Genomic DNA, 25,015 nt, shown 5'->3' with positions numbered 1-25,015 from the left:
CCTTCTATTGATTCTTCAATTTCGACGGTGGAAACACTGAATAAATCGCCTTCGTACGCTGATCGAAGCTCCGTTGCTATTTCATTCTTCAAAGAAGCGTTAGCATTGTCCGAGAAAGCGAACCTCCGCGTTATCAATTCCACCCTCCCGAAGACCGATAGCCTACCTGGTGGTTTGAAAATAAGAGTTAAACACAAAGACGCATCGATGTCATTACTCTTCGAGGACCGCTGGAACATATGTGTCCCATGCAATTAGCCGATTACCCCCCACTTAACTTTAACAAAATTGAAAACTGCAGATACTCTAACGTAGTATTGGATATCTATGCTTAATTTTAGGATAGACATCCTTTTTTAATTTTTTTTTTGCGTGGATGTTGTTTATATGACATTTGAAGTGTAAACAAACAAATTTTACATTAAAATTTTTTTGGGGGAAAATTAATGGTCCTCAAAGGGCACGATCTGTTTATGACAAACAGGTTTTACGTTGTTATATTGAAAGCCTTCAGAAGGTGCTTGATTTGAATCATTTTCAATCAATTAAGGATTTGAATAACTTTACAAATAATTAAACAAGGAAAGTTTCCGCAGTCCATCAGTTTGATGAAATGTGATTTTTGAAACAATAAACTTAATCTACGTTCCAGTGTTTCCTAATTGAATATCACATGAGTCACAAACGACCATCACGCGATGAACAAATGCCTGTTGTAGCGTTGATGCTGTTCCCAAAAGGACTTTGCGCAGATGTGTAATCAGTTTCTGAATTGATTTGGGATACTCTGGCCCGCAATGAGTAGAGAGTATTTGGGTTCAACGATTCTAATCTAAACAAAAAAAAGTCAAAATTTGTTTGACCAGTCTATTTAGCTGAGTTGCATATTTCAAGTTCGTTCCAGTACAACTATCGAAGCAAATTATAGGAATACCAACTAAAGCTTCAAACAAATACGAAAGTTTCAAATCAAGATTTTCGTCCAACATCGTCTTACATAGCGACATAGTGAGTGATAGAGGGAGTGTCGCTTGGTACAGACAGAAGTGAAACCTCCCCAGTGACCGTGTTGGTGTACTCCACTATCCAAGACGTTGACCCTGGTACTTCCTCAAGGAAGACAGAAATGAATGTTGGGGTAGCAATCACTTGGAGAATTTCACAGCCTCCCGGAGCTGAAATAAAGCTTAGTTCAATAATTTCTAAATAAGTACTATATGAGTTTTCTTGCAGAAGTGAAAGTCGTTCTCGTTAGGAATAATTTGTTATGCAAAATCATGAGAAGATTGTTCGCGTCGGAGATCCTGGAATCCTGGAATGCTCAATGACATACGCTGACCAGTATCGCATGCAGGTTGACGTGATATAAGTAGGTTCTATAATAATTATAAAGCATAGTGATGCAAAATTTCAAGTTTAAATATAAAACGTTTGGCATTGGATTTTAGTAGATGTGCTTTCTGGTGGTGATCATGAAGAGTTGACTCCAATCAAGGTTTTCGGGTCATAATTATATAAGTGGCCAATTTTAATTGTTGTTTGAACTATTGTTGATATGTGAACAACTCTATATCAGCTAAAGATAAAGTAGAAGTCTGAAAAGTTAGAAATTTCATGATAGTTATAAATTTTTTACCGTCCAAGTGTCTGAAACACGTGGCCGCGATGCATTTTTGAAGTTTCCAATAATAAACAGACAAAGCTCAATAACAATACAACAATTAACATTATAACACAAAAATAAGATACAGTGAACGAAAAATAAAATGAAGTCGCTTTATTTTACATTTGTGTTATAATGTTAAATGTCGTATTATTGCTGAGCTATGTCTGTGTACAAATTTTTTTTACATGTGCTAGCTGAAGATGCTATTAGCCTACTATAGCGAAATCGATTCTTAATAAATTACCCTAAGAGGTTAGATTGTTGTGCAAATGCCAGCATTTGATGAATGCAAAATAGCAGTATACCATCTGAATTTAAAGTAGCTTTGTGTAATTAACAATTTCCAACATGAAGAAATTATAGATATTTTATTAACAGTAAAAAGGCATAGCTCAGCAACAATATGACATTTAACATTATAAATTCAATACGACATGTTTTGTAATGTTAAATGTCGTATTGTTGCTGAGCTTTGTCTATGTTTGAAAAAAATAAGCTCTCTTCCGGAGTTGTATTATAAAATAAAATTCAATCTTATTACTGAAAAAATCTGAAAATGCTTATCAAACTTCTCTCGACATTAATCGCTACTGTCAATCAATCCAACGGTTTACTTGCCAGAAGCAGGAACAGTACATGGTTGAAATATACAAGTTTTGATAGCCTACACTGCAAAAGTGGCACAAGTTCTCGTACTGACAGGGAGACACCAAAACGACCATAACATCCACTAGTCAATCAATTTATTTTATTGCGTGCTAGAAACTTATATTGTTACATCACAATCACATTCTCTACTCTCTTCTTGGGCCTTCATCGCAACAGTAACCTTGGTATTTGTGGCTGTCAATTCTTTGTGGATTTAGTTTTGTCTCCGAGCTTTTTGAGCGTTGGTGGCAAGAATTTGCTCTCCAGGTCCATTGCGTTTTACTGTTTTAATTTGTTTATTGAACGGTGATGTTATATTATAATTTGCTTATTGAACGGTGATGTTATATTAGCATCCACAACACACGGGTACAATAATTGACACGGCGAGAAAAGCACAGTAAACATCGCCAAGTCAGAGATCTCAAAAAACTGGCCTACCACACCCGCGGCGGCGGGAAGCGGTGTGATTTTGGGGTGGCGATGCATCCGGAGGGAAGTCCACCAGCTTAGGTTGTGAAGCTACTAGAGATTCGAGGTACCTGTGGAAGGAGATCGAAACCTCTGTAGACCGTTACAACCGAAAGGTATAACCTGTTCGCAAAATTTGAAATGGCAGAACGGCCAGGGACACAAGCTTAACTTTCCGCAATGCGAAAAAGTATTTCTGCTCTCGGGTCAATTTAGAAGTAGGCTATTCAATGTATTCATTTGACCCTTGACAGGGGCGGATCTAGGGGGGGGCGATTGGGGCGATCGCCCCCCCTAAAATCTAAGAAAATAGCTTTATTCTTCATTTATAATGTATACGATTTGGAAAACAACATATCGAAAGCAATGCTGAATAAGTCTTTCGCCATGTTCAAAGGTTAGGTTAGGCTAAGGTAGGCTATAATAATAACATAGCATAAGGCTATTATTTCGTCACAGAGTCTAATTACCGAACGAAATTACTAAAATTTAAAACGTTTCTAAACCTTTTACCGCACTGTAGAGCATAGCGATAAATCCCTTAGCCTAGATAAGTTGATTGACAGAACAGGTTATTGGCAACTTTGGCGGTCAGACGTGGAACTAAAACCACTAGAATTCTTACTTATGTTTTGGGGTTGAAAAAGTGTAGTTAATACTAATTCTGCAAACATTATTGAAACATTATGCGAAACTCCACAACATTGAACTGAAAAAGAAACCAGCTCTGGCAGACTGCTTTGTCGTTATTTTCGCCGAACAACCCAGCAAACAATATTTAGACATCGCTGAAGATAAATGGCTACTGGCTACATAATATCAAAGCCACCATTAACATAGGCTACAGAAGTTGATTCGACCAACCACTTAGTCTGTTTTGGTTAATCCTATGTCATCAGCAACCTCCGACCCCTGTAGTGTAGATTATTCAACCACGTCCATTCACGCTTTATTCTTTTTGGCGTTATATCAATGTAAACTTATGGCAGTGGACTGTAAACTAAATTGCGTTTTTCTTTGTATTCGTCTTGTTGAACTGTTGTAATTTACTTGATGGATGATAATGTTCATGTATTTCTTGAATTTTGTACCAGTAAAGTGTTGAAAATCGTGGCAGAACACCAGTTTAAGATTTAGGCTTGCAGCTTTTGAGTTTAATTTATGTAACCATCTATTTAAAATGGAATTTTTATGCGTGTTGATACTATCGGAGTTTGCTTTATTTATTCGTTTTACGTATTTTTTAAATTTTCTTTTTTACATGTGCTAGCTGAAGATGCTATTACTATAGCGAAATCGATTCTTAATAAATTACACAAAGAGGTTAGATTGTTGAGCAAATGCCAGCATTTGATGAATGCAAAATAGCAGCACCACCTTATGCAAGGTTAATTTATTTATTTATTAGCTTATTTTTGTAGCATCTAATATGATATCTCTCTTATAGGAGCTGAAGAGCGACACCGTTATGAAACTATTGCAGTAGGCTATTATAGATGCTTTAAAAGTTGTCAGCATAATGAAACGACGCAGATTGCAGGGAACCTTGGATTTTTATCTAAAAAAAGTGACAGGTTGTGTTTCGAAAGAACAGTTAGAGCATGGTTGTGATGCCAGTTTTGTTAGCACTGAAACTGAACTGACTGGAGAATGTTTTTCTTCCGTCACTAATGTCAGTGATACTGATAAGACTTCCATTATTCGACAGAATGACGTCGGATGCCACATTGATTCGATTTCTAATATTGATGACTTAACAAAATGCGAGTTACTAGAGAAACCCTGGAGACCTCCACATGATTTTAATCTGCCATTTTCTACTCATCATAAAAAAGGAAAGAATGAAAAAAGATACTTGAACCAGTCCCACTTGGATAAATTCCCGTGGTTGGTGTATTCTGATGCCAAAAAAGGACTATTTTGTAAGTATTGCAGCTTATTTGTTATTGGCCGTGTTGGAGGATCTCACAAGCACGTATCCCTTCAAAAACTTGTTACAAAGCCTTTGACTGTTTTTGCGAAGCTTCTTGGAAAAGATGGCGATCTAACAACTCACGAGAGACAGCAGTACCATAGAGATGCAGTGGAAGGGGGTAAAGATTTTCTGAAGACCTTCCACACACTAAGACAACACATCGCGAACCAGCTTAGCTCGCAGCGACTAAAGCAAGTCCAAGAAAACAGGGAACGATTGAAACCGATTGTAGAATCTATAATATTTTTAGGCAGACAAAATATTGCCTTTCGAGGGCATCGAGATGACGGTGCGTTAGAACGAGAGACAGCAATGCCTTTAATCAACGAAGGTAATTTCCGAGAGCTGCTGAGATACCGTGTCCTCAGTGGCGATTCTACCTTGAAACTGCATCTAGAAACAGCAAAGTCCAATGCTACATACATCAGCAAAACTACACAAAACGAACTTATTGAATGCTGTGGAGAAGAAATTAGAAGTATCATTCTCAAGCGCATAGAAGAAGCAAAATATTACTCTCTAATATTCGATGAAACAACAGATATCTCGCATTCTTCCCAATTAACACTTTGTGTGTCTTACGTTTACCAGAACAGGAGACATGAAGATTTTGTTGGATTTTTAAATGTTCATGATTCCTGTTTTAAAGGCATGTCATCATCTTATGAGCCAAAGGTCAGTGGAAAAGTTCTTGGAGAGTTAGTCCTGAACAAAATGAAGGAGTTACATTTAGATTTGTTAAACTGCGTTGGTGTTGGAACAGATGGGTGTGCGCTGATGGTATCGGAGCAGCTAGGAGCCGTGGCTGAAATTAAGAAGAAGGCATCAAATGCATCCAGGTGCCTCTGCTTCAACCATGCGCTTAATTTGTCTATGTCCAAGACGTCATCAGTTTCCAGTGTCCGTAATGCAATTGGAACAATTAAAGAAGTCGTGTCCTTCTTTAACGCTTCTGCAAAGCGAAATCAAGTTCTTTTAAATGTGGTTAAAGCTCAATTGCGGAGCATGTGCGAAACCAGGTGGGTTGAAAGAACAGAATCATTGGCGCAATTTTTCGACCAGTTGCAGAAGATAATTGAAGCCCTTGAATACATTTCGAACTGGAATGAAACGAAAAGTGCTTCTCAAGCTAGAAGTATGATTTCATCCATACGAAATGTGGAGTTCATCATCACACTCTTTTGTCAACTATCTGTGTTTATGCTGTGTCTACCACTTAGCAGGTTGTTTCAGAAGAAGAGTCTGGATTTATCTGCAGCTACAACACTTGTCAGAGATTTAAAAAGCATTCTCAAAGCCCGGCGTGAAAATTGTGATGATGAATTCTGTAGTTTATTCCAAAAAGCATCCCAAGTTTTGTCAAATTTGGACATTACCGTTACCTTACCTCGAATTAATCAACGACAAGTTCACAGGACAAACGTTCCATCTTCATCACCAGAGCAATACTACAAAAGATCGATCTACATTCCAATGTTGGATTCCTTCATACTTGACTTGGAAACAAGATTTTCAGCTGAGACTTTAGCATCTTGTCACCTAACATCATTGCTACCACGAAATTGCTTAAGTATCGACCCGACAGCATTGACAAAAGTCATTTGCAATGCCTACAACGGCTTGCCACGACATATATAGTGTGGAATCAGTGGAGTCTGCTCTATGTTCAGAGATCCAACTATGGAAGGAGAAGTGGGCAAATATAACTGTTCCGGCGACTGCTGCAGTCTTACCGATGACTGTGGAAGAAGCTTTACAACAGTGTGATGAAGATGTGTACACAATCGTACACTCTCTTCTAAAAATACTATTAACCTTGCCAGTCAGCGTAGCATCAGCCGAAAGAAGCTTTTCATCTCTTCGGTCGTTGAAAACCTGGCTGAGGAACAACATCGGCGAGGAAAGACTGAGTGGATTGGCCTTACTATACCAGCATCGGGACATTTTAATTGAAACAGACTCCGTGATAAATCGATTTGCCAACAGTAGAAACCGCAAACTTGACTTTGTGTTGTAGTCAAAGGTACGATACCTGTTAGTATTACCCGTACCGGCAAAGTAGCCTTTTCATTTTCGTTTTATTTGTGAAGTCCACAGAAATAGTTGTTTCTGTTATTGTTTGTTCCTTTGTCTGGTGCAGCGACCGTGCATGACACGTTTTAAGGAAGACTATATCATTTGGTCGTCATTTCACTATGTTTAACTGCCACTCTATAGTTTTAATGTACAAATTGTAGTGTTTCGCTGGTCCAAAATAAAAATTTACAATCGATAGGCTACCTAGCCTATAATAGCGATTCTACGGGGGTGGAGCATGACCCAGTGTTTTGACCTGGCCCTCACTTTTGTTGCTCATTATGTTGAATGTATGCATAATCTTTCCTCATTGCTCTTTATAACAATTCAAAACTTGTCAGAGGAATAAAACCTCGAAGCTATACAGTAAGCCCGTAACAACCTCAATGTCTGTATCAATATTAGGCTATGCTGTGACATTGTGAAGGCAGAATTACCTGTTATTATGTTTCCGTGGTCAATTTTTAAATTGCCGTGAATCAATCAAGATTGAAACCTTCAGTCTCAACTATAAATGCGGCTAGGTTGTTCAGGCTTCAACTTGACATGGCAAGGGCACATCAATTCTTCATCTCTCCCTTTGTTAAACAACAGCATTGTTGAGGGTTTTTTAAGTTATAGAATTTCTCATAATTTGTGTTTGAAATGCTCTCAGAACGCACCAAATTCAACCTAAATTTTCTAGGGGAGACCCCGTCGTTGTTTTTGCCGGGCTGATCACTTGCCTGAATCTCAATGACATCGCCCCCCCTAAAGTAAATGCCTGGATCCGCCCCTGACCCTTGAATAACCAAAAAATTTTAACAAAAACAAAGTTTTTATGAAGAAATTAAAGGAAAAGTTTTTTTTTGAATGTGTATCTATACAAAGATATTAATGACATATTAGACGCCTTTCAAATTTTTAAAACGTTTTCTTGATTTTAAAATATCTTAAAGTTTTTTGTTATTACAAGTCCAGAAAATTTATTCTTTTAACTTGTAAGACGGTAAAGATAATTTGTCTTGCAAATGTTTTTTCGGGCGTATATTATCACAACACATTTTTAGAAAATTCAAAAGCATAAAAGTCTTATTGTATCATTTTGTTTCTCCCTGTCAGGGACCTGCTCCCTGTTAAGGTTTTTTATCTTGGTGTTAAGGTGTTCTGAGCAAAAAAGATGGTAGCCTACTGGCTACAAAGGAAGCAACTAGAGGAAAGAAGACAAAGAAGAAAAGAGAGACAGCATAAAAGTCTTATTGTATCATTTTGTTTCTCACCGTTAAGGTGTTCTGAGTGAAAAAGATGGGAGCCTACTGGCTACAATATATTTGATCACAGTACCGACATCTTCTGATAACTGATATTTGTTTATTCGAACAAGAATTTAACTTTTCTTTTGATTATCGGTTCTGTTTAGTATCTAAACAAACCACAAACCTGATCGTGCTCTGGTGGAGATAATTGCTCCTGGTTCGTTTGTGTCACTCAATCCTCTGACTGAAACCCGATAGTTGATGTTACTTTGTCTTCCTGTGACCTGCTTCCATACAAATATTCCTTACAGTTTGTAACGTTTAGATTCCTATAGTTGCTGTGGAAGTCACGCAACTCCACAAGAACCGGTAACAAACTGATATCGATTCGTCTGTGCCACTATGACTTGGCAACTTTGATCGTTTTTTTACCAAAATCAAAAATAACTTGAACGTTATTTTGAGCTACATGATGTCAACGACCGAAATGATCCTTATTGTAAAATTCTATCTTAAATTTCATCACGGGTAAAGAAAAGTTAACGATTGAAATTTCGATACCTCGATTCTCAGCAACCCGACCTCTGTATCTCTTTGGAAATAATGTATAATGATACTTTGAAAAAATACAGCATAGCCTATAATCTGTATCAGGATAAGAAGTCAAGTCTTCCGCAAGATCTAAAAACATGAGTTTTATGGCTCAATTTCAGTGTGCTCAAGATGTTCACTGAATGAATTTTGTCTTCCGCTACAGCTTCTGTGTGGCCAAGTGGTAAGAACGAATGCACGACTTTCAAAATGACGACGGTTCGATAGTACACCAGAGCATACGGCTGTTTTAGCGTGCCAAAGTAGCAGGAGTAGGTGCTTTGATGTCCCTTGTCGTGTTGCATCTATGATCGCAATGTGCTGAATGTTGTCACAATGAGCAATAGAATATTATGATTATTATCTTGGTTCGGCTAGCTTTCATTTACAAAATGATTTGTTGAAAACACTTTTTGCTGGGAAAATACAGTCAAATTGTGCTATACTGTACAACAGCTGGAGAATAATATATCTTTTCCATCCGTCTCTTAATCCGTCCCTTCATCCGTCTCTTCATCTGTCTCTCCATCTGTTTCTTCATCTGTCTCTTCGTCTGTCTCTTCATTTGTCTCTTGATTTGTCTCTTCATCTGTCTCTTCATTAGTCTCTTCATTGGTCTCTTCATCTGTCTCTTCATCTGTCTCTTCATCTGTCTCTTCATCTGTCTCTTCATCTGTCTCTTCATCTGTCTCTTCATCTGTCTCTTCATCTGTCGCTTCATCTGTCTCTTCATCTGTCTCTTCATCTGTCTCTTCATCTGTCTCTTCATCTGTCTCTTCATCTGTCTCTTCATTTGTCTCTTCATCGCGCTTCGTCTGTCCAGTTTTCTACAATTCTCTTTCACATCAGAAAATATTAAAAGCAGGTTAGTTACAAAAATCAAAATAATTACCGTGATGGAAGTGTTTCTTGCTTTGAGAGTGGCTGTATTTTTTGGATCATGAATGGCCGTTATTATGATTTCATAATCACGTGCATCCGAGATTGTGGAAAACGATACGTCGAATCCTGTCGCTGTTTCCGCGCTGATACTGATGAAAGAGGACGCTAAAGATGAGAATAGAGACCAGTTTAATTATGATTCTGAACAAACGTTTCTCGATCACATTGATGACAATAAACCGAAACAATCGCTTGCAGATTCTCTCATGTGTTGCCGGTAACCTATAAACAAGTCTGTAGGTTAACCTGTCCACAACTAACCTGCCAGTTGAGATGAAACCTGGTGGATAACGAGAAATAACAAGACTATCTCCAGTGCTTCCCAACGCGTTTGCCATTTTGAAGCTCGATAAATGTAAATCATCGCTGCTATCTGAGTTGACTTGTAAGGTTTCTGGTATGATTGCATTAGATTAACTTGTAGCTAGATAAAAATCGTCTAATCAAGCTAGAGCGTTCACAGCAATATATCGCATGTTGTGTCTGCCGTTTGTTGAATGGCTAATTTTCTTGTCAGGTTGTAGCTTTATGTTGCTGTTGGCTTTTGTGTGTCTTACGGCCACTACAGAATCTGAAAGTTACGCGGTTCATTAAATTCAAAACCTGGGTCCATGATGATCTTGACTTCACTAATCGGGCATCAAAGAAAATTAAATCAACTTAGTAGCCATTAACAAATTTTCGTGTTGGTGTAATCGCTGCATTCTTAAAAGATGAAATGTTAAGTCGACGCGTGTTGTCATTGCTAAATAAACAAAAGAATTCCTTCTCTGCCATTAATGCAATCAATTTTCGACGCCCTCAATTGTCGACGTAACCCTCCAAGAACCCGCACACGTCTTTAATCGTTAGTTTGATTTTTGAAACTTGCAGATAATTTGTTCGTTTGGAACACCAGCACTTTAACTATTCTTCATTGCGTCATACTTTGCTGGTTGACTTTAGTATGTTATGCAATACATCAATAAAAAAAGTACCGAGATTGAAATTATCGAGTGGGTCGTCTATGTCCTATGGTAGCGCTGCTCAAACTTTATAATACGGCGTTCCGACGGAGGTATTATTGTCATTCGGCGTACCGGTCACACATTTCAAACGAAAAAAATGTGACATTAACAAGCCCAACTCTGGTTTTACACGTCTACAATTAATGATGCACTGGAGGAAGCAGTTTGGCCGCAGGCCAAAAGTTTTCGTCCCTTAAAATCACATCCGGTTCAGGTCTAAAAGCATCCCTTGGACTTCCTGTCAAAGGTGCTAAATAGAGACATGTGAATATGAAAAGTATGATAAGAGGCTTAAACGGATAAGTAAAAACAATAATACTTTTATTGACAGGCAATTTCATTAGTGTAATAAAATGGAATTTAATGGAATAATGGAATTTATTACGGTACTTTAAATAAAAAATACCGCACTCTGAACACATGAAACAAACCTACCCTAGACCAGTGCTGCTCAAACTTTATAATACGGCGTACCGGCGGAGGTATTATTGTCATTCGGCGTACCGGTCACACATTTCAAACGAAAAAAAAATAACAAGGCCATTCTTAGTTTTGCAAGTTTACAATGAACGAATTCACAGTTTTTCTCTAACGATGTGTGGTTTTCCAGTTTTCTTAAAATCCTTAGCGCTACTTACATATTCGTTAAGGACCCGATCAAACAAAAATGAAAGACCCAAAACTTCAGTTCCACACTTGTTTGGGATGATCAGTGGTGTCTTGAGTGGGAAGCGATGCGAATGTGTATGATGCGAGTGTAGTGCGGTCTACAAAGCAAAAAATGAGGTTCTTGGCCTCTAGTTGGCTATTTTTGATGCATCGTGTTGTCAAACTATACTTGAATGAATTTTTGCTGCCAACCACTTGGCATTTCCAGAATCGGAATAAATTGTCTCTGAAAGCAATGATTTTTCATTTATGTACATTTTCATATCCCCATTTGATAAGTCACAAAGACCTTAATCGTTGAAAAAACATAAGTGGATCATTCATTGTTCAGGTTCACACATGCAGTATTCATTTCTGAGCTGAGCACTTATATTCAAGTGAGAAAATAAGAACTGGCACAAATACAAACAACCACACAACTTTAACAAACTACTGCCAGAAAATCTTTTCATGTTTTGAAACGAATTTGGAAGGGTGTATCACTTTGCAAGGATTATACTTTCAGAATAGGATTCGACAGGAAAGTCACAACCATCCATGTTCGCTTTTAGTTCACTTTCATTCACAGACAACACTAATTCTAAATAGCCAAGAAGCATGCCGTCAACTGATTTGCTAACGATCAAGAGCACAATAGCTTCATTACGTTATAAGCACCCAGTTAATTGTTAAGCGCCACTAGTTGTATCAGACTGCTATACCGCAATGTTGCAGGATACTAGAAGAAAATAGGTTGGGGCCTTATTCCAAATGTTAAATGAAATATTTGATCGTTATATTTGTAAAGACAAATGGGTCACTGAAAATTTGGGATGAATCATTTCGTGACCCCCGAGTCAGTGGTTTGCGGCCAGCATTAAAGTTAGGCTATATCGCTTCAACAACATACGAAAGTACGAAAATTATGCTGATAACCAACCTAAGCATAATGGCAATCACATGCAATGTTCAATAGATTACTTTCAAACTAATCGCGTACCGGCAGACAAGTGCTGGCGTATCGGTACCGGTACCACAGTTTGAGTAGCAATGACTTATGATCTCACTTTTGTGTGACTCATGGGCAACAGATGTTTATAAAGAAGAACAATAAAGAAACGCTAAAAAATCTAACAAACAGAATTGCCAACTTAAAACTCTATAACCCTTGAATTGACTTAAGTTGGATGTTTCTGTTTGTATTTGGAAACATTATCCTGTAGCGACGTCAAATCAAACAAAGGTTAATCATTATCTTGCAGCATGATACAAGTTGTAAACATAATTGCAACATTGTCTAGATGTGATATGACGTCAACCCAGCTTCTCTCCAGGAAACAAGAATCCTATGACTTCGACAAAAAGCTCATAATGATCATTGTTTCGTCATCAGAAGCAGGGGTAGTTCGAGTGGTGACAGGTGGAATTGTATTAGGGTTAGGCGTCCGCTCGTTCGTTCGCTTCACTCGAAACCAAGCCAAGCTGTCTTGACAACTTTACGCTTACCTTCAATGTTTCAAGTCAATTTATTTGTTTCGATAGAGAGATATCACAAACAGAGTAAGTGAAATTTCAAAACAATTCATTGTACGTGGCAGCTGTTGGTTAGTTTCGGGCGCAATCAGAATGGTAAAGACCATAAGTGGTCACCTAGTCAGCCGCCACCTCACCAACAGAACACGACATCGCTCGTTTATGCTCCTTTTTCTTCTTCCAAGTAATAACATTTTGCAAAATCATCTTATTTTAACTTTCTCTTCATCAGAACAGAACTTCATTTGGGAGTCAGCAATAGGTTTGGCACAGGAAAGTCAGTTACGACAGTTAGACTAAATTTGAATGCATAATGAATTTGCGGTAATGTTCCTTGCGAAAGTTAATAAAATGAATTGATAATGTAATATACTGTATATATTATCCTATATAGGCTATATGGAGCTTGGCAACTCTATTAACACTAAATACACGGCCAATTTACAGCAGGCTACTTAGGACAAGGGTTCTTAATCAGGGGTGCAAGCATCACCATGAGATGCAAGACCTGTTCCCAGGAGATGAGTGGATGTTAAATTGAAAGAGATCAATTGACCTTTCGTGCAAATTCAATAATTTTTGATTTAAAAAGTTCGTTTAGATAAATTAAAAAATGTTTTTCTTTTCTTTCGTTCGTGCAGACATAAATTCCTCTTCTTCACGCTAAGCTTGCTTACTTTACCAGAATTTTTGGTTGCATACGTACTGTAGCCAAGTTCCTTATAGATATTCAGGAACCCTTTGTTGTTTGTTATGTCTAATACATAGGAATGCCGTGTACAAAATACTGTTTCCCTAAACCGTTGATATTTTACCGTTAGTGGATGCAAGTAGATTATGTTCTATCTTCAAGATGTTCCATCTTCAAGATGTTCTATCTTGCCATAACTTTTTCACTTATCTTTTTTGCAAATATTTTCTTATTCAGTTGCTATGTTGATACCCCTTGCCATATGACAGCGTCTTTTTTTCTTGTTTACTTTTTGGCATACGAGTGTACTCCCTGTTAACACCCTTTACTTGTTTCATAGGTGTAATCATCGATTGCAGTTACTGCAAGTCTAACACGAACTGAACTTCTAATAGAAGCAGCGTTGGAAGTATATTTTTCCTATTTTGTGACCAACACCACATTTTGTGGCATTGCGATATTTCGTTGTTTTAGACTGAATTTAGACGTTATATCTCCACCAATGCCAACGCTAGAATGCAGATTGAACAGTAATTATTGTTCTTTTGGTAAGCAGGGAGAGTTGAACAACTTACATTCGAGCAACATTGCGATGTAAAGTGTAGTGACGTACAGTAATAGAATGATGCTATAGCTGTCTCATACACAAATGAAGCCTATTCTGACCTTCTGTGGTTACAATGAATTTCCGCTCCTAAAAATTGTACACACAGCATCCGTTTGAGTGCTTTTAGGTATAACATTGCAAATATTGAGAACCATATTATTTTGACACAATCATTGCCTAAATTGAATGAGAGAATTTTTTTTGAAAAGTCTACAAACACTGTTATGGGTGTGGTAAATTAATAATTAACTGCAATGGATCAAAAGCGATATCAACCATAGCTTACTTCTCGTGTTTCAGTGCTTCCCAACCTTTTTCAGTTCGCGACCCACTTTTAATGCAAGTTTTATTGTGCGACCCACAATGAGATATGAAATCTTTGTTATGGCATCTTTACTACTAGCGTACGACGTACGTACTGAAATAGTTAATGCGACACAACACATCTAATTGTTACATATTTGCTACATTGTTGCATAATTCTTACATAATGATAATGTAATGATAATGAGTAATAATTTCCCGATCTAATAGAAAACAGGGTGCACATTGCACAATTCATGAAAATGGAAAGTCATCAAATGAAGTGAAGATTAGCAATGGCGAAGGCGCAGTACTGTTCAAGACCAAACTGTGGCTTGTGAAATCCATAGTAATGTCGGTATTTTTTAGAAAATTTTAATATTCAGTAACATTTAGAACTGCTTCGCGACCCACCTGAAATAGCTTCGCGACCCACCGGTTGGGAAGCACTGTGTTAAGCAAACCGAAGGAGTAGGCTAAGTATGAAATAAACGTATGAATTCTAATAAAACAATGACAAATAATGAATAAAATTAAGTATTGGACATACATATGGCAGAAGCCAACTTTACAATGAGGTTATTGCTCAGAGGCACATTACTACATCAGCTGAAAAGTTTAATACCTGACTTGGAATAAATACGGATTACTCCTCACAATATCTTGTAATAGTTTAGCTTATTTCACAGCAGGAGAACGTATCATGATTTCAAATAGAAAAACTGGCAGAAAGTGTTTCTTGCTTGCGAAGTTATAGTCGTTAAGAAATGAAAAAATCAAAAATTAATCTTTCAAAAGTAGGCCTAAGAAAATTAACCCTTTTGTTATTTCTTAGAAATATTTTTGTTTAATCTTACCATAGAAAATGGCAACAATGGATTCTACAGAAAACGAAAAGTCTACTCCTCTTCCTCAATACTCCTCAGGTCCATCACAATACGTGAGTGGCTGCTGTAAACTATTTGAAAAGCTGCGTAGCCGAGTGGTGAGAACGTCTGCGCGACGTTCGAAAGGACGTGGGTTCGATACCGCTCCAAGAACACGCGGCTGTGTCTCGGCAAAGACACTTAATGACAAGCTAAAATAAGGGGAGCAGCTGACTCGAAGACTGTATGTCACTTCGCTGCTTCCTGTCGTCTGTTGTATCGCATCTGTGATCGCAGTGTACTGTATGTTATCGCAATGGGCGCAAATAAAAAAACATGATTATAAAAAAACATGCTTATAATGCGTCGCTGAAACAAAGATGATGTCACCAGACCGAATTATTTACTTGCAGGGGCAAGAATATGCGCATCCCCCATCTTACCCAGGAGAACCACCTGCGCAGCAACCTAACCCTTATTCTGGGGCACATACCTCTCAGTTACCCCAGAATACCCCGGGAGTAACTATGATGCCACCGCCACCGCAGCAAGTTGTTTTCGTGAATCGAAACAGTGGACTGGACTCAATGCAGTCTGCCATCCCTGTGATGCCGCTCTGGTGCGCCATCATCCTCTGCGTGGTCAATGTGATCCTCCCTGGAATAGGTGAGACTCTGTTGATCTTATGGAGTTATTTGTAAATTGTAATTAGGATATTTTGCTGAATTCTTTTCAATGTACTTATGTCTATTTCGACGGTTGTCTTCGAGTTTGCCGAATGACTGCAACGTTCTTTTGAATCTCTCTTGGCTATTTCGTAATATTTTCCGACCAGTCTTCACTTTACTTGAAGACTCTGACGTGTAGTTTAGTTTTGATGACTTCATGTTGCTTTCTTTATCGTATATCCAGGCTTACGCCTGGTGGTTGAAGATTTAGATTAAGTGGATGGGAAGACAAGGAAGCCAATCTTCGTATCTACCTTCAGGCATGCCTTTTAGTGTCCTGCCAAAGACACAGCCGCATGCTCATGAGCGGTGTCGAACCGGCGCCCTTTCGATTGCCGTTCCAGCGCTCTCACCACGCGACTATGCAGCCAACATCATGTTACTGTTCCTGGGCAACAGAGAAAAAACACATTCACTGAAAAGAGAAACAATTTTTTTTTAATATTCTTGGATTTTTATAGAAGTATGCTCTTTGCAGGTCAATTAAACCAAACAACGAATTGTTTCAGGAACAATCATTGCGTCCATGACTGTCTTTTGTTGTTCTCAAATCCCACAGACTGGGTCGACACAGATGGGTGTATTTTGTATAAACTTTTGGATTGGTTGGTGCCAGTTGCTCACTGTGTGGGTTTTCTTGATTGGTTGGATTTGGAGCATAGCCTGGGGAGTCATCTTCATCACTCTCTCTGGTGGGTCATGTGACAGTAAAATCTGAGTCCTAACGCTCACAAATTAAATGTTTTTCAAAGAAGTGCTGTTAGAACTATAAAGCAGGCTGACAAAACGTTTCTCTGCAGAAATAATTAAATGCGATAAACACAGGTGTATCGGTCACTAATTCATCTTCAGCAGTATCGCACCACCAGTTCATGCCATAAACGTCACTACCTCATGTCCACAGATGGAAAGTTACTTTGACGATTTTCTCCAATAAACTGCATTTTTTTCCGTACGCCATCATTCATCTAAAAGCACTAGCGTTCTCTTCGGCCAGTGACTGTGACCAGTGACTGCGACCAGTGACTGTGACCAGTGACTGCGACCAGTGACTGTGACCAGTGACTGCGACCAGTGACTGCGACCAGTGACTGTGACTAGTGACTGCGACCAGTGACTGCGACCTGTGACTGTGACCAGTGACTGTGACCAGTGACTGACCTAGCAATTCCTAGAGTTACCTCCGTTCATTCTTGTTCCTGTTTAGTGTCCACGTACGGGAAGCTCCAACAAGTTCCCCTGACAACCGCCACCGTGCAATTTCCCTCGCCTCAAGTTGTAACACTCCAATAGCTCCTGACTTACAATAAGGAGCCATCGAGCAGATCTATTGTTACGTGTAGCTCTTGTTATAATTAAAAGACAGAACATATTTTTGTGATGTGTTTTACATGTTTTTCTTCGAAAACTCAAATGTTTAATTCAAAAAATACTTGACTACTGTTGTAAGCTTTGACACCAAGATTCATTTTTCCACTAATGCATGTAAGTTAATCTGTGTACAAATCAACAGAAAATAAATTTTAAATTTTAACCGTATCTGTCACTGGCGTAGACCTTATGGTCTCGCCCTCTGCTAATTCAGCAATTTCACATAGAAGCAGTGACGCTAGAAACCTGAGATTTCTTGACTTTTAGTTTTTTTTCTTGCCCCAACTTTTAATCTCGATTATGTTGGTATCGGATAATTGTGGAGTTCAAAATAAACCTTTTGTCACAGCCAGTTATAAAATGCAAGAAATTTCCTGATATTCAATAGCTTGATTGACAGTTTACTATTAGCGTGCGGTTTCATTTTGTGTCTGTCAGTCATAACACGACGGCGCTAAAATTCCATTCTCTACCCAGGCAGCAAAATCCGTCATTTTTACATTGATTCAACGTCGATTTTTCTGTCTGGGTAGGGAGTTGGTCTTTGACGCGATATGAGTCATTCTTTGCTGGCAGACATCAATTAGGAAGGTAATTTATTATTTGCGCAAATTGCTTTGTAGTGCAAAAAGGGCATGGAATACGGTTTGCACAGAAACGGAAAAACAAAATTGATGAAATTCTGTGTTCTATGCAAGAGGACTTTCAAAATAAAATGTGAACTGAGAAATTTGACCAAGAAATGGCGAAAATAGGTAAAAAACCGAGTCTTTATCACCTTTTCTACCTAAAATACACAATCACGAATATATTTTGCGAAATAAATTGATTGAAGTGATAGATAAGGCTTTTGACCAACGGCATACTTTTTCCCGTTGTTATTTGATATAAGCCGACGGAGTAATTAGCAATAAGAGAGACGTAGACCTGATGGTCTCGGCCAGTAACTCTTGACGCCAAAAGGAAGCAGTGACAGATACGGTTAAGCAAATTAGTTTTTCCTTTAATTTATTCTCCGCTGACTTCTACAATGGAGAGGAAGACAATGGGAATTGCAAGGTAATAATACTCAAACGCGAGCAACATTTCTTTCGTTGTGACTTTGCTCAACCAACGGTGTTAAGCTGACAAATATTTTTGTAAATAACATGATATACGTTCTTCTGGTTCAAACTAAGCTGAGTTGTTACAAGATGTACAAGGTGATAATCTGCATATATTCCGACGTTTCGTCAATCAGACACGAACGACTTCTTCAGGGGGCTAGGCCAGGTATTGACTACCTATTTAGCAAGGCAAAAGACAGGACCATGTTGCTGTAAACCAACCAAACATGCAAAATGACATTCAACTTCAAAACAGAAAGTTATCTCGAGCAAATTTGGAAATTAGAAAAAGTGTTCAAAAGTCAACAAGTAGCTTAAATAACGGCAGAGCGGGGAGTAAACAGTATGAGTCGTGAAGAACCAAATTGTATACGCGACACTGCACATTTCAATCAGCAAGAAACCAACTTAAATACATCAGACAAGCACTTACTATTTATAAAAAAAAACTATTGTATTGAATTTCATTTCAATTTCTAATTTCAAAATTTGCTCGTGATAACGTTTGGTTTTGAAGTTGAAGGTCATTTTGCATGTTTGGTTGGTTTACGGCGACATTGTTTGTTTGTTTGTTTGTTTGTTTATCTTTATCCTGCATTGCGGGAAAGCGGACTTGAGCGCTATGCATCGGTGTACGCCTTCCGGCGTACGCCTGACCCACGCTGCAGCCGACTGCAATGTCTGTTTCCGGTTGTCTACTCTACTTATGACTTAAATTTGGTACTACCCATTACTCGAAATCGATCACTGGGTAGAGGCAATTATCGTAAAGTTTCTTGCCCAGAGAAACAACAGCAAGTGCGGGTGGCTGGAGTCGAACATGCAGGCTCTCGACTGCGAGCGCAACGCGCTAACCACTCGGCCATTGCTGCCAAGTGGTTAGCGCGTTGCGCTGGTCCTGTCTTTTGCCTTGCTAGATAGGTAGTCAATACCTGGCCTAGTCCCCTGAAGAAGTCGCTCGTGTATGATTGACGAAACGTCGGAATATATGCAGATTATCACCTTGTACATCTTGTAACAACTCAGCTTAGTTTTCACCAAAAGAACTTATCATGCTATTTGAATAAATACCTGGTGAACAGCCTCATTCAATTTTTAAACATTTTTATAATTTAGTCAAAATAAATCATTTTATGAATAACTTAAAATTAGTGGAGGCCATCTGCCGGTATTAATTTGATTGATTGAACTTCAGAAGGTAGCAATGTTTGCATTGTACAGTGAGAATTCAAACACTGGATGATAGGGTAGTACGGGGCAAGACTAGTCACATTTTGGTATTATTGTGTATATCTTCACATAAAGTTAAAAATGTCTCAATTTTTAGTGTTAAACAGTTGTACTAAGGCTTCCTTAAACAAGATAGCAAAAAAAAGTGAAATTTATTTTTAAGTTATCTTAACCCATTAAAAGCCGCCACAAGTTCCCATTGCTCTTTTGAGGTGATATTTCAGCCACAAAGTTGTTTTATCATAACTTTTAATGTAAATCAAAAAAAATTGGTGATTTTTACTTTTTTGATGCATTTTTTTGTTTGCCTTTTAAAAGGACACCGGCCACATAGTCAAATGTAAATCTCGCGATACCTTAACAGAAGCAGGTGTTTTTTTTCAATAGAAATTTGTCAGATCTTTGTCGAAAGATGTTTTAAAATTATTGTAGGCCTATAAACATAATATATTCACGGTAACCATCGGCGTATAGCTAGGAGGAGGGCTGTCCCCCTAGTGGGCAACCCCTCTTCCCCAGTCAGAAGCTTGTGGGCGGCGGAATTTTTGCATGAAACGAAAAAGCATAGTAAAAATCTTTTTTGAAACCTTCGGCTCGAATTCTATGTGTTGGTTCCTACTTCACGCTACCAGGGGTGAAAAAATCATGGTCCGCCCCGGGTGGCACAAACCCTAGCTATACGCCACCGGTAGTAGCAACTCATTTTCTCAATCAGTTTGGCAATTGAAATCACCATATGACAAGCTAAGGAATATTTATGAAAACTAGCAAGCATCGTATATTGCAAATCAACACCGTTACTGTGCAATAATAATGACACGCTTGCTGGTAGCACAGTATGCTTTTATTTGCTGTGATAAGGTACAAAGCAATCAATGTGTAAACCAATGTCACACTTTCTGCACTTCCGCTGTACTTTCCCACCGCAAACTGCACAACGCACTTGAGCCTTGCAGGATACTACCAGATGATTCCGCTCGTCATAACGGATTTCAGGTGGAACCTTTGATCTCACTGCAATACTACTCCTCTTCTTGAACGAATGGAAAGCTAGATAATACCGAGAAATTCTGCGTGTAAACTGCAGTAAGTCCAGTTTTTCAAGCTCTTGCTCTTCACTGATTCCACGGTACACTTGCCACGCGTTTTGCACTGACACATTGAGTAACCACGAAAACAGTGGCCACCACCATTTTTTCATGCGTATTCCGATTCGGAGTTTGGCGATGTTTTGATCAAGGCGATCGACTCCGCCCATGTACTTATTGTACATCTGAATCAGATAAGGTTGGGGGATATCTATCTTCTTTTTTTCACCTTGACTCCATCGCTGTGCCATACAAAGCGGAGCAACACCTATGCAGTTGGATGCAAGTGTCACTATACTGTTGTCGTGCCACCTCGCAAGCAAAACTCCTGATGGATCGGATGCATAAGAATATGACCCACGTGGCATGTTCTTCAACTCACTTTGATCGGTCAGTGTTGTGTTACCAATACGGTTACTCCGAATGGTTCCTGTTCCACCAATATTTCTTTCAGACAGATAGTCAAGCAATGGCAATGAAGTAAAAAGGTTGTCGAAAAACAAGCTATACTCCATACCTTCGCTGAGAAGCTCCGAAATTAGGTCGACTACAACAGAACCTCCCATTCCAAGCCCAGGGATAGAATCTCCAGTATTGGCACCTTGATAAGGCTCGGCTTGAATCAGATATCCTGAAGTAGTACAGAGGCTCCAGATTTTGTAGCCGAATCTTATTGGCTTTCCATGGATATGCTGCTTCAAACTATGCCGCCCAAAATATTCCACCATGGATTCATCGACAGAGAGGAATTTTTCAACAGGAAAATAAAGTAACCATTTTTCGTTGAGAGTTGTAAACAATGGCCTTACTTTAGCATAGCGATCACTTGCATCCAGTTTTTCGTTGTCTGCTAGATGCAGGTATCGTAAGCACTCTCTAAAGCGGTTCCTGGAAATGGCATCAGCTACTGCGTCAATGTGCACGTCAGTTGCATGCTCCCAATACATATCACGCCGAGGTAATCTGGTGTAGCCGCTCAAAAGCAGTACAGCCAGTACAACCCTGAGCTCATCAACGGTGATGGTAAAAGTATGGTTTCCTGATTGCCTGGCATACAATATGGACTGCTCTACAATGTACTGGATGAGATCGTCGTCAAAGAACAACTGAAAACACTCCACTGGACTCCAATCTCGGTGTACGTATGAACGCTTCGGAATGCCCAGGTACTCTTTTGAAGGTATGTCCTTAGCTTTCCAAGTTCTTGGTTTGGAAGAGTTCTTTTGGCGGTTTCTTTTTTGTTTTGTAACACTCCTCTTTTGGTTATTTTGTAGCTGGGCTTCATCCTCGCTAGTTTCAAATTCCTGGTGTGTATACATCACGACCTCTGCTGGAGCGGACAGCTGCCTGCCAGAGAGGTGATTCATACTTTCAGGGTTATCTTCATCGTCACTATCTTCGTCCGAGAGCGTAGAAACAGCAGGAAGGAGATAAATATCAGCTTGTGAGTAATTTTGAGGAAAGTCATCTTCCAACATCGCCAAAGCTTCATTCACGGAGAACCTAATAAAAATTTCCAGCGTTAGTGTTATGGAGTTATATTCAATCACGATGACTTAATTTTTCCACAAGCTATAGGCTACCACTTTATTGAAGGCAGTGTCGACCAAACTGTCCCCCCTCCCAATTGAACTCTCGTCCTAACACTTTAATCATGTCTCTCTAACTCTAACCCCTTATCCTTATACCCTACCCTAACCCCATAAAAAATGAACAAAAAGCCAAGCATAAAATGCTAAACCTACACCTGCTCAGGAGAGGAATCGAACCCTGAACCTCCAGTGTGCTAGCCCAGTATGTTTACCATTCCGCCATCCAGACCACTGACGTAAGCTTGCGCATTACGGCTTATTGAAGCCAGGACCCGCTCAGAGGTAGTCCAGGGTCTTAAACTTTTTTTTGACAATAGAACAGCTGAAAACAGTCAAACAAAATTTGGCCATGTGGCCGGTGTCCTTTTAAAAGGCAACAATAAATATAAAGCACAATAAACAAACAAAAGAAGCAAAGCCTTACATAAATTAGAGTGTGTTAGGAAGCACAACATTATAGGGTGTCAAAATATGAATAGACATAATTCATATCTATTACTAATAGGCAATAAAACTTACATGTTCCTCCTCACTTCGCTACTTCCGGCTCGACTCATTTTTCAATAATTTTCAAACTTCCACAAAATCCAGAAAAAATACACTGTTCTCTAATATTTATTAGCACCTTCAAAAACAGACCTTAAACAACTAGGGGAGACCGGGGCTAGTTGTAACATTTTTTGAATTATTTATTATATGTCTGTAAAAACAAGTCTGAGCGAATTTTTTGGAGATTAGTTGTATAGGTAGACTATTTACGCATATTATTCCACCTAAAGCCCTGTGATATGTATTAAGGATTTTGAGAAAATTGGCCTAGAAAAACTTCAATCGGACGTTACAACTTGCCCCGGATCTGGGGCAAGTTGTAACAAAATATTTTTGCTGCTAATAAATAGCAAACACTTTACTGAACATTCACTTTTGCTCAAGAAAGGTTTATTCACTCCTCAAGGTCAGAAAATGTTCACCAGAAGGTACACACTGAAGCAAAACTGCACACAATATAATAGGCATTTCAAAAATTCACATTTTTCCTTTACTCTTCACAAAGGTGACAATAATACTTTGGCAATCCCTCGGTACATTGAGAATGCGACCAACCATGGCACTTTTCACGCCTGACCCTTCTCCCGGTCTACTGTTCGAATACGCTTCGGAGCACACCAAACAATACCATTCGGTTTTCTTCGAGAAGCCTTGTTTCTTTTTCTTTTCAAAAGTAAGCTTTCGCTTCTTCGTGTGCTTGGATTTGGAAGCATGTTGCTCTTCCTCAAGCTTCTCTTTTTCTGGTGTTTCTGTCAAGATTGCAGACTGCTTAGTTTTGCGTTTCTTTGCCCCAACTTTTTTAGGTGCAGCCTTAGGCAATCCTCCCATTACTTGGATAGGAGAAAACACTGCTGAACCAGCACTGAAAGAAACAGAAGGACTTGGTGTTTCACTTGAACGAAGAGAAGTAGAAGGTGTTGCAACTGAAGGTTGATCAGTAGAAACATCCTCACTTGGAGGGATACAGGATTGTTTATGACTTGTTATCTCAGTGGAAGTATTTTCATCTGTGATGATAGGTAGAGCAGGGACAGCATTGCCATGGATAGGGTCATCTCTATCAGTAACAGGAGCAAACTCATGATCTTCAAAGATATTTGGATTAAAAGGCATAATGCCAGTTTTCTTAAACCCATTCATGATATTGATTGGGGTGTTGGCTCTTGGTAGAGCTTCATTAAGAATGGCTGGCAGATGATAAATTGACATTACTTCACCACGATGATTTTTCATCCAATTATCCTGTGCACTAGCAAGATATTTCTTAAGAGGCCCATAAACTGAAACATCCAGGGGCTGGAGTTCATGGGTATTTTCTTTGGCTAAGTTCAGTACAGAAATAGACAAATGTGCAGAATAGTTGTCTAGCAGTAGCAAAACAGGGGCTTCTTTACTGGGTCGCACATGCTTAATAAAGTGATGCATAAACTCCAAGAATTGAGCTTCCTGCATTCATCCTGAACCATTTGCTACACCAATGCAGCCAAGTGGTCCCCCACGAATAAACCAGTCCCTATACATTTTTCTAAGAAAAATCAATACTGGCGGCACGTTATTGCCGGTGGCATTAACTGCTTGACAAACAGTCACCAATTCTCCCCTTTCCCTTGAAGTAATAGCACCAACTTGTCTGCTGCCTTTTCGAGCTACAACTTTGCGGGGTTTTTGCACAGTTGTGACCCCTGTCTCATCCAAATTCCAAATGTCAGAGGCTTTAAATTTGTAACGATTCAAAACTTCACCAAGTTTGTTGAAATACAACTGAACATTGTGTTTATTAAAGCTTGTTGCCCTTGCTATATAATTAAGCATAATTGTAACAGTTACCAAGTAATCTAGTTCATTTACTGCCAAAGAACATAACACAGCTCTTGTTACATCTTGCCCCAATAGCAGTTAGCCATAAACTGTTCGATATTTCACCAATAAAATGCCACATATTTTTGGTCAACTTTAATTTTTTAAATACCTAAGTAAATAGTTATATCAAAAAAAAAAGACCAGCCCTCTAGCTTACTTTTTCTTGTCGTAGTAATTACAAGTTCATTTTTCTAAAATTTTACTTTCAGTAGGCAAAAAATGCTTTTCGTTA

General features: G+C 38.8%; 1 protein-coding gene and 1 pseudogene across 1 annotated transcript; both read left to right on the top strand.

The window, feature by feature from the left end:
- Positions 1–4,304: 4,304 nt before the first annotated feature.
- On the top strand, positions 4,305–6,777 carry LOC145769248 (52 kDa repressor of the inhibitor of the protein kinase-like; annotated as a pseudogene).
- Positions 6,778–15,204: 8,427 nt separating this feature from the next.
- Positions 15,205–17,521, top strand: LOC145769296 (protein stum homolog). Its single transcript, XM_082580884.1, has 4 exons — positions 15,205–15,333; positions 15,673–15,925; positions 16,497–16,679; positions 17,195–17,521. Exons 1-4 carry the CDS (start codon positions 15,259–15,261, stop codon positions 17,278–17,280), a joined length of 597 nt encoding a protein of 198 aa, XP_082437010.1. The 5' UTR covers positions 15,205–15,258; the 3' UTR covers positions 17,281–17,521.
- The last annotated feature ends 7,494 nt before the right edge of the window (positions 17,522–25,015 follow it).

This window comes from Aplidium turbinatum, chromosome 4, assembly GCF_918807975.1.
Source record: "Aplidium turbinatum chromosome 4, kaAplTurb1.1, whole genome shotgun sequence".
Lineage (NCBI taxonomy): Eukaryota > Metazoa > Chordata > Ascidiacea > Aplousobranchia > Polyclinidae > Aplidium > Aplidium turbinatum.
The sequence above is the reverse complement of the archived record's forward strand: the minus strand, read 5'-3'. Positions and strand labels throughout refer to the sequence as shown.